Source organism: Octodon degus, unplaced genomic scaffold, assembly GCF_000260255.1.
Source record: "Octodon degus isolate 3935 unplaced genomic scaffold, OctDeg1.0 scaffold00011, whole genome shotgun sequence".
In the NCBI taxonomy this organism is placed as follows: Eukaryota; Metazoa; Chordata; class Mammalia; order Rodentia; family Octodontidae; genus Octodon; species Octodon degus.
Window position 1 is genome coordinate 27,263,434 of NW_004524587.1, and position 10,251 is coordinate 27,273,684.

A 10,251-nucleotide genomic window follows, 5' to 3' on the forward strand; every position below is an offset into this window, starting at 1 on the left:
TCTGATTGGCAAAGGACCCCCAAACAATAGTAGGAGCATTTATTTGTCCCTTTGCAAAGTTGCAGGATGCCAGGTTGCCTGCCAAATAGTTGCCAACAATATCCAGGCAGGATGTTTTTCTCAAGACTGAAGTGGCTTGATTACTTTAGGCAATGAGACCTCATCCTGCCTTCCCACATAAGATCAATTTCCAGCTTCGGTGGCTCCTAACAAGTTACTGTTTAGTTTATTCACAAAATTTTGTAAACCAGGTGTGGTTACACATGCTTGTAATCCCAGCAGTCAGGAGGCTGAGGCAGAAGAATTGCTGAGAGTTCAAGGCCAGCTTGGGCTACATAGTAGGCTCAAGGCCAGCTAGGACTATATAGTGTGACCCTGTCTCAAAACAAAACAATAGAAAGTTCTGTAACCACAATCAATTTTAAACATTTTTATTACCTCCAAAGACAAAAGAAAACAACAAACGCTGTCATGGTAGGCAGTTTTCACTTTCTCTTAGCCTTCTAACCTTAGGCAATCTGGTTTCTATTTTCTGCCTAGTCTAGACATTTCATAAATACAGAATCCTATACTATGGTACTGTATAGTCTTTAGTGATGGCTGCTGCTTCTTGTTGTTGTTGTTCTTTCTCCTTTTTCAGTTTTTTGAGACATAATTTCACTATATAGTCCAGGTTGGCCCTAAAGTCACTGTGAGGCCCAGTCTGCCCTCTATTCACAGTGATCCTCCTGCCGTGGCCTCCCATGTGCTGAGATGACAAGTGTATGCCACTATGCCTGGTCCAGCTTCTTAGCATAAAAATTTCTGTATTGATCCATGTTGTGGCGTATATCAATACCTCATTTCTTTTTATAGCTTTTATTGTCCCATTGTGTATATATACCACATTATCAATTTATGGGTTTATGGACTGTCTACTTCCTAGCTATTACATGTGATCTTTTCATGTACTATATATTCTGAACATCTTTATATGAAGACATGTATCTGTCTCTCTATATAAATCTTTCTTATTGTTTCTGTAGTATTTCATTGTATTACTATATAATTTCTTCCCCCAATACGATATTTTGAACATTTATGTTCTTTTCAGTTTCTCTTTTATGGTTGATATTGCAATAAGCATATATCCTGCCACTTTCCTGATTATTTCCCAAGGATAAGTTTCTAGATGTGCCATTTTGTGAGGGTTTTGGTCCATTGAGGTGCAGTGTACATACAGTGGATTGCACAAACCTTAAGTGTGCAGTTCAGTCAGTTTTCAGCCCTATGCCAAACATCTTCAATTAAAATATAGAGCAGTTCAGTATCCAGCACCACATGCTGTGCTGGCCCTGCCCCTGGGTGTGCTGAGCTGCCACCAAGACTGGGCATGATGGCACAAGCCTGTAATCCCAGTGCTGGGGAGGCTGAAAACAAGAGCATCTCTATGAGTCCAGGTCAAGCTGTGTAGTGAGACTCTGTACCAAATACATAAAAAAAAAAAAGAGAGCAATTCTGTCATTTCAGAAAACATTGTCTCATTTCAGTCAAGTCCTGCTCTCTATAGATAATCACTTTTATGACTTTTGTCAGCTTAGATTAGCTTTTCTTGTTGTTTTTTTTTTTCACTAATTGAGTTTTATTTTATTATTTTTTTAAGCAGGACAATCCTATAACATTTTTTGGTCTGTTTTATTATTTTTTTAAACAAACATTTACTTTAGCTTTTCTTATTCTTAAACTTCATATAAATGAAATCGTGCAGAGTGTACTCTTTGGTGTCTGGCTTCTTGTACTCAGGATAATTTCTGAGAGAATTTTCACTCTCATTGCATATAGCAGTAGTTCTTTTTTGTTGTTGCTCAATAACAAAAATAGTATGTTCTATTGCATCAGTATACTGCAGTGTGTTTATTATATTGGTGAAAGGTGGGATAGATACTTGAATTCTTTCAGTTTGGGGTAATTGCGGATAAAATTGCTATAAACATTTATGTACAAGTCTTTTTGTAAATATGTGCTTTAATTTGTCTTGGATAAGTCCTCAGGAGGAGAATTGCTGGGCTGTATAGTAAATGTTTGATTCCCTTTATAAGAAATTGGCGGGGGCCAGGGTGATAACTCAGTAGAATAAGTGTTTGCCTGGCAAGTGCAAGGACCTGAGTTCAATCCCTGGTTCTGCCAAAAAAAAAAAAAAAGAAAAAGAAATTGGCAACTGTTTTCTAAAGTGTTTGTATCACGTGATACTTCTACCATACCAGCAGTATTGAGAGTCTCGGTTGCTGCACATTCTTTTGTCAACATTTGGTGTTACCAAAGCTTTTTCCCCCTTTGATACTAGGGATCAAACCTAGGCCCTTCACACTGAGCCACACCCTCAGTCAGTTTTTATTTTTTATCTTGAGATAGGGTCTCACTAAGTTGCTAAGCTTTCCTGCCTGGCTAGGACTTTCAGTCTTTCTGTCTCAGCCTTTCGGTGTTGAGATTATTGGTGTGTACCACCATGCTTTTAATTTTAATCATTTTAATAGGTATGAATTGGTATCTGTGTTTTTATTTTCCATTTTCCTGATGACCAGTGATGTACAGCACTTTTTCTTGTGCTTCTTGAGTGTGCGTTTATACTTTCTACATATTTTTCATTGGTAGTTTCCCAATTTCTTATTGATTTATAGACATCCTTTGGAAATACTGGATATAAATTCTGCTTAAGAAACATTTTCTCTTAGTTCACAATTCACTCCAATAGATAGGTGGGTTGATGAGCAGAAGACTTCAGTTTTAGTTTTGAGTAAGTCCAGCTGAGATCAGTATTGTCTTTAATTATTAATACTTTTCCTATCCTTCTAAGAAATTCTTGCCTATTTCAAGGTCACAGAATCCTTCTGTTTTCATTGAGGAATGAAATTGAGTTTAGGACTGGAAACAGAACCGATAAAATATGTATGTGGATGGTGGGAGCACGTACTGAACGAACTGCATTACATGCTTGTGCTGGCAGGTCTGAAATCTTCAGTGTGGGGATCTGGGAGAAGTTGCTGTTGAACCTGAAGTCTGGAAGCAGTGAGCTCGCAGAATCCCTCCTTCCTCCTGGAAGTCAGTCTTTCTCCTGTGAAGTCCTTCAGCTGAATGCTGAGGCTCACGCCTTATGCAGGAGAATGTGCTTTACTTAGTCTACCGTTTTAAATGTGATCTCCTCTAGAAAATATCCTCACAGTACCAATGAGAATAATGCTTGACCAAATATCTAGTTAGTGGTGTCTAGCCAGGTGATACGTAACGTTAGTATTACAAGGTCTTAGCTTTACAACTGCTGAGTGAGAGCAAATTAAAGAAGGCATAAAAAAGAAATACAACTGCTGAATCAAAACCCATTTTTAGATGAGATTTTTGATAGATATTGCTAAATTCTTCTCTAGAAAAACTACGGTTTTTCTACTTCTACCTTGCACAATGAGTGTGCCTGTGTTATAACACTCTAATCAACAAGGGAGAATATTCCTTTTTATCATTGCTTATTGAAGAGTAAAAAGTTATTTATTGTGAAAATGGATATTTTTCATGTTTTTGAATACATTTCTTGTGAGTTTCTTTTTGGGGAGCTGGGGTATTGTTTATTTGCCTTTTAATAATAAAAAATAACTTTTTGCCTTACATATTGCAGTTATTTTTCCAAATTCTTTGGTTATTGTTTTGTTGACTAACTGTTTAACAGTTTTAATTTCTTAGGATATCTTCATTTTCTTTATAGTCAATCTTTTCTTTATATTTTTCCTAAGGGTTATATAAATAAGGATTATACTGCTATATAATAAGCAGTATTTACAAAGTATCTATGAATCTCCCATAAATAAATTAAGCTATGCTTGTGTGATATATTAAAGAGGGCTGAGATATTTATTAATTCTAGGGATGACTAGGGGGATTTGTTTTATCCTTTATAGTGTTTAGTAATTTTTTTTTCAAAATTTTATTGATAAACAGATAGCAATGAGACAGTTTCAAATCAAATTGGAAGTACAGTTTCAACAAATAATACACTGCATATATTCTTCTTAGTGGTTAATAGTAATTTTTTTTTAATGAGCAGAATATATTTATTGAGAGAAAGAAAGCTCCTGTCCAAGAGAGGGACAGGAGGGGGGCCCGAGCGGGTAGTTCCCCCATGTTTAGTAATTTAAACATTAAGAAGAATAGTGTTAAGAGAATTGGGTAATAACATTAAAAATATGTCCACCCCTAGATGGTTAAAATAAATAAAATATGAGTGTTTAAAAGCATACATCTGGAGCCGGGGAGATGGCTCAGTGGAATAAGCACTTCCCTGGCAAGTGCAACGGCCTGAGTTGAATCCCTGGTTCTGAAAAAAAAAAAAAAAAAAGCATACATCTTTTTTATGAAACAGATCTTGCCATGTAATTTAGGCTGGGCTTGAACTCACAGCAGTCTTGCTCCCACCTCCCGAGTGCTGTGATTACTGGTGTGCGCCATCATGCTTGGTGAAAGGCATATATCTTGATTCTCTGGCACATTTTCCCTCTAGTACTGATGGCCCCGGAGAGCCCCAGATGGTCATAGCAGCATACTGGAGCAGTTTAGCGTGAGAGCCAGGGCAGTGAGTCTGCTGTGCGTTTGTGCTCACCCTTGCAGACGCCGCCATGATGGTTTCCGTGGACAGTCCCGGCTGCCCTCTCAGAGACCATGTAGCTTCTCACAAATCTCAACAGGAAGTTGAGAATACAGATAATACAGATAGGAAGGCAAGGGTGGAGGGCTAGGTCAGCAGCATGAGCACCTGCTTGGCAGGTTACTGAGTTCAATCTGTGGTACCAGAAAAAGAAAAATAAAATGTTGGTATAAATGAGGTGGATCCATGTGACTGTCAGTGTGTCTGTCCATCACTGTGTCTGAAATTGTGTTTCTTTTGCTTCTTAGGTAGCAGATGGGGCAAATGCCATTGTGCTGGGGACATTGGGAGATGTAGCCTCTCCTCTTGCAATAATTGGCGGAAATTGTGTTCTCCAGGGTTTTGATCATGAAGGAAATGATCTCTTTTGGACGGTATGAAGGACAACAGATTCTTTTTGGTAGTCTTAAGTAGTCTTACTTATAATTTTCTTCAGGGTATTTTAAAATTCACTGTCTATACTAAATAATAAAACAGAACATTTATAGTTCGTATATTAAAAATAATATGATTAACTCAAATAACTCATTGGCTGCTTGCATAATCCCTCTTCATGTAGCTGATACATTTGGTTGAAATGTAAGAGCTGAATTGTGATTTCATTTTCAGGTTACTGGAGACAATGTTCATTCCTTGGCTTTGTGTGACTTTGATGGTGATGGGAAGAAAGAGGTAAGTGGGGGAGGAGATGCCTCTGTGTTGTGTTCAGTGATGTTAGTGTTGAGAGAAGTATTCTCGTGCTGGCTTGTACCTACATGATGCCTGATTGGCCACCTTGGATTTTGATCAGCAACTGAACTGTTGCTTCTACTATCTCCTCTTTTTCAAATAGTAAGTCATTTGTGTTTGTCTAATACAGATAAGTAGGTCATGGAGTTTCAAAGTCAGCAGAGGGGAGAGAAAGCAGAACAGTTTTGGGACCTTAGTCATATTCATAACCTTGTAAATGGCTTTTGATGCTTTGAAACATATCCATAAGTTGTCTCTGTTTGGGCCTATTTTTTTCTTCGGAATCTAAAAATTTTAACAATTATCTTTTAGTCTTTTGAAATTAATTCTGATAATTGCTCTGGAAATCAGCATTTTGGGCTTGAGCATGCACAGTGCTGGGTTGGGCAATAACTAGTCCCTGGACTGTGGGCAGCGGTGTCTAAAGTAGGGCTCTCATTGGCAGGCAAGGGAAGTTACTCAAGCAGGGAGCATTATCAGGGTCACAGTGAAAGAAAATATTCTTGCAAGATGTACACTCCACATGGCAGAATAAAATCTTTTTCTTCACTGATTGAATCTGTTGATCCTCCAGTTAAATGGGCCTTCTTGAGTGCTGGATTATTGGAGAATAGGAACTCTGGAGTGGCAGAAGTGTGAAGCACTGTGCAATTTTTTGGTTTTATTTATGGAAATTTTGCTGTTAATTTATTAAATATTTATGATTTATCCCTCTTCAGCTTCTTGTTGGGTCTGAGGATTTCGATATCCGGGTTTTTAAAGAAGATGAGATTGTAGCAGAAATGACAGAAACAGAGGTAAGAAGTGCCACTCTAAAGTTAGGGTAACTGCCAGGAAGATAGAGTGGTGCAGCCAAATGTGGTCGTGCATGACAGTGCTGGGGGATCTTCTCACTGAGAGTACTGGGTGAGTGGTTGTACAATAAAAACTGGATTTTGACATATCTACTGTCTATCTTTTTTAAATTCAATGTGGTTTGTTTGTTTGTTTGCAACAGAGTCTTGCTATGTAGTTCAGGCTGGCCTTAAACTCATTCTGCAGCTAAGCTAACCTCAGACTTTCAGCAATCTCTCTGCCTCAGCCTTCCAAGTACTGGGGTTATAGGTGTGCGTCATTATACCCATCTTACTTTGTACTTTTTATATGTTCACAATTAATATAATTTAAAATGATAGCTGTGGATAAAGAAGAAAGGAGAGAAATGAGTGCCAAAGCAGTAGTGTAAAAATGGGTGCCGTAGATGGGGTTCTGTTTTATGTGCTTTTTAGAAAAAGGGCCTTTAGCTTTGATTAGGTTCTTAAAGAGGCTTTTGGGTCCACTCCCAGTCCCCCCAAAACACCTCAACTCCATAGTAGGATGTAGGTGCTATATCCTGCATCATCATATTTCTTTCATGGTAGTTTTTTTTTCTAAGATTAAAAAGTTTCGCTGTGAAGTTCAGGCTTGCTTTGAACTCATTGTGTAGCCCAGGCTGGCCTTGGACTCTATCCCTGCCTCCTGAGGGCTGGGACACAGGTGGGCACCACCACACCAAACCCTTCCATTCTGATTTATAGTAAATCTTTTACCATTTGGTAGAAATAAATATGATTTAAAAACTTCTAAAATCAATTTTAGATGTTAGAAGAGTACATTTTTTGAAATACCTTTTTTTCCCTCTAAATCCTAGAAAGGTAAGGAGAACTGAAATGGAATTAGGTATTAGAGGGAACTTGTTCCTCTTGTAGTCTACAAAAGAAAGAAATGAATGAGTTAAGAAAATTCTAGGGGACCTGGGAATATGAGGCTAAATTTATGAAAGTACACTTTATATAAATTTGTTCATATGCAGGGCCATTTTCATTTTGCTTTTAGCTCAAATGTCTTTTCTCAAGTGAGCAAAATCTTGATTCGTTTGGCAGTTGAACAGTATTAAGTATTGCTAGAAGAATGCTTCAGTTAAGTAATTCTGAAATCCTACACAGCACTTTGTATTCAGAGTTATGTGAAGTGGGTAGTTTTGTAGAAATGTGTAGGTGTAAAGGAAGTTATATAACTATTCTCTGCTTTATACAGTGTATTTCTTAATATCTCATGTATTAGGGCTCAAATTAGAAAACAGATCTGTAAGATCATGGATATTAATAAGCTTTGGCTTTAACTTTAAAGGATAATTTTGTTCATTATCTAAAATTTTATCCTTTTAAGGATATTAAAAAATAAAGATATCAAATAATTTATAGTCCTATAAATATTTTCATATAGTATATGCATGCTGAGTATTGTTCAATACCACATACATCCATGTGTTTGGGTTTTCAGTTTTGAAAGGATAATGCTTTTTTTTTACCTGTAGCAAACAATAAATTATGTTGTACAAAAATGTATACTCAAAAGTTAGTTCATCCTAGATTATAATTCTTTTTAAAATTCAGAATCTAAGATATTTTAAATCAAGGAAGCTGAAAGAATCATTAAATAATTTGAATTAGTATATTTCTGTTGTATATATTCTAGATGTTGTATACTCAGTATTTTTCTTCCTTAATCATTTCATTATGATTCTTCTAAAATAATTTTCTGAACATGCTTCATAATCTTGATCTAAAATGACAAAGTTTGTAGGTTTTATATAAATCTTAAAATGTCACCCAACTTTGAAAGAGATGACATGGCAGAGAAATACATTGCCCAGGAGTGAGTTGAAAGTGGGTTCACATCTCATTTTAACACAGCAAGGCTTGCAGTTTTCTAAAGCTGTATGTCACATTGGATTAAACTGTAACAAAAAGGTGTGTTTTATGTATTATTTTTGCAGATAATCACCTCTCTGTGCCCCATGTATGGCAGCCGATTCGGGTACGCCCTTTCCAATGGCACAGTTGGAGTTTATGACAAGACAGCCCGATCCTGGAGAATCAAAGTTAGTGTGGTTCAGCCTTTGCTATTCAGGAACTTTATACTTCTACAATTGAGAGATGTCTGTACTAATTATTGGAATTGTTTTTCAGTCCAAAAATCATGCCATGAGCATTCACCCCTTTGATCTTAATTCTGATGGAGTGTGTGAGCTGATAACTGGCTGGTCAAATGGGAAGGTAGGTTTAGATGGCGGGGTTTGTTGTAATTCACAGTAGTGACTGTGAGGCTGGGTGCATGACAGTAGTAACACGGAAATAGAAGCCTGAGTTCCTTGACTGTGTTTTCAAATTTCTTTCAGTTTTTCTACATTATTTCTTCCTTCCAGAGTGAGTGAGTGTTCTTTCAGCTTTATAAGCCACATTTGAGATAAAGTATCCAGGGAGATGCTTTTAAGTCTTTCCTTTGATGGAATGAGAAGCCATCATTCAGGTTGCTTATAGTACATGTAGACTAATAAAAAATAAAGAATTTTAATGACCTAATAATGAACTGTCTTAGCTCTTTCTGAATAAATCTTTAAAACTAAAAACTTATAATGAAAATCATGTTAATGATCACTAATGAAATGATCATTAAAGAAATATGTTAGCATGTTACTGTGTCAGCTATAACTTCAAAGTATTATTCTTTTGATTTTTCTTTTCTTCCCTTCAAATCAGAGTTTCTTATAGTCTTTTGACAAGTCAAATTTGTCTCGTTAGACACTCCTAAGCACCTGCTAGATCTCCACGGATACCCTTTACCCTAGCTGCTTCTCTGGCAGTGTTGGACTGCCTCAAGATGAGCAGCAAATTCCTGTCTTCTCTTTTCTGCTTTTTTTTTTTTTTTTGCCTAGGGCTAGCACCTATATCTTTTCTTTGATGTTATATAAAAAGCAGTTTCTGAAAAGTTGTTAGAAAATAGAAATTCCATTTGGCCTAGCTATTCCACTTCTAGATAGCTTCCCCAAAGAGTTAGAGATACCCTGTTACAGTGATGCATGCATACCCATTTATAGCAGCACAACGTTTTTGTTGTTGCTCTGCAAATCGCATGCAGGACCTTGTGCTTACCCAGCAGGTGCTGTGCCGCTAACCTGCATCCCTGGCCAGCGGCACATCTTGCGGTGGAACAATCTCCGAAGTGGTCTGTGTCCATCAACAAATGAATGGATAAAAAGATGATGTCTATGCACCATGGAGCTCTATCTTCTATAAAAAGGATAAATTCAAATCATTTATAGAAAAAACTGCTGGGGAGACAGCTCAGTGGCACAGCGCCTGCCTGGCAAGTGCAAGGTCCTGAGTTTGATTCCAGGTACAAAAAAAAAAGTGAAATGTAGAAAAAATTGATGAACCTTGAATCCGTAATGCTAAGTGAAATAATCACAAGGTTTTTTCTATATGAGAAACCCAAAGTATAAGTATAGAGCAAAATAAAGATAAATTATAGGAAACAGGGATGTAGACCTTTTGGAGATAGGAAAGGGATCCAAGAAGCAATCAAGGCAGGAGGGAGGGGTGGGGAAGCAGAAGTAGGAAGGGGTAAGATGTGATATGTATGGGTAACAGTTTCCCATTATGAGTGTGTTCATTGTGTCACAAACATCCTAATGAAAACATTAGAAAACAAAGGAGAAGGCTGTTAGGCTAGATCTGGGTGTGGTAGCGCACACTGGTCATCCTGGTACTCTGCAGGCTCATGCAGGAGGATGGCAAGTTCAACCCGACTGAACAGCTTATCAAGTCCCTATCTCAGAAGTAAAAATAAAAAAGGCAGGGGATGTAGCTCAGTGTAAAGGACTTAGGTTTGTTACCTACAATAAAAAGAGTTAGGTTCTTTTTCTTAGTTTTGTCTGTGATACGGGTATTTAAAATTGTAAGGGAGGGCCGGGGAGATAGCTCAGTGGAATAAATGCCTGCCTGCTATGCACAAGATCCTGAGTTTGATCCTTGGTACCACAAAAAAAAAAA

General features: G+C 37.3%; 1 protein-coding gene across 1 annotated transcript in view; it reads left to right on the plus strand.

Annotated features, from left to right (window-relative positions):
• The window catches only part of Bbs2 (Bardet-Biedl syndrome 2), a 39,052-nt gene that overhangs the window by 8,251 nt on the left and 20,550 nt on the right, over nt 1–10,251 (plus strand). The window contains exons 3-7 of the mRNA XM_004626055.2: nt 4,918–5,043; nt 5,279–5,341; nt 6,118–6,195; nt 8,196–8,300; nt 8,389–8,475. Of these exons, the coding sequence (XP_004626112.1) occupies nt 4,918–5,043; nt 5,279–5,341; nt 6,118–6,195; nt 8,196–8,300; nt 8,389–8,475 (459 nt within the window). The remainder of the gene's footprint in view (nt 1–4,917; nt 5,044–5,278; nt 5,342–6,117; nt 6,196–8,195; nt 8,301–8,388; nt 8,476–10,251) is intronic.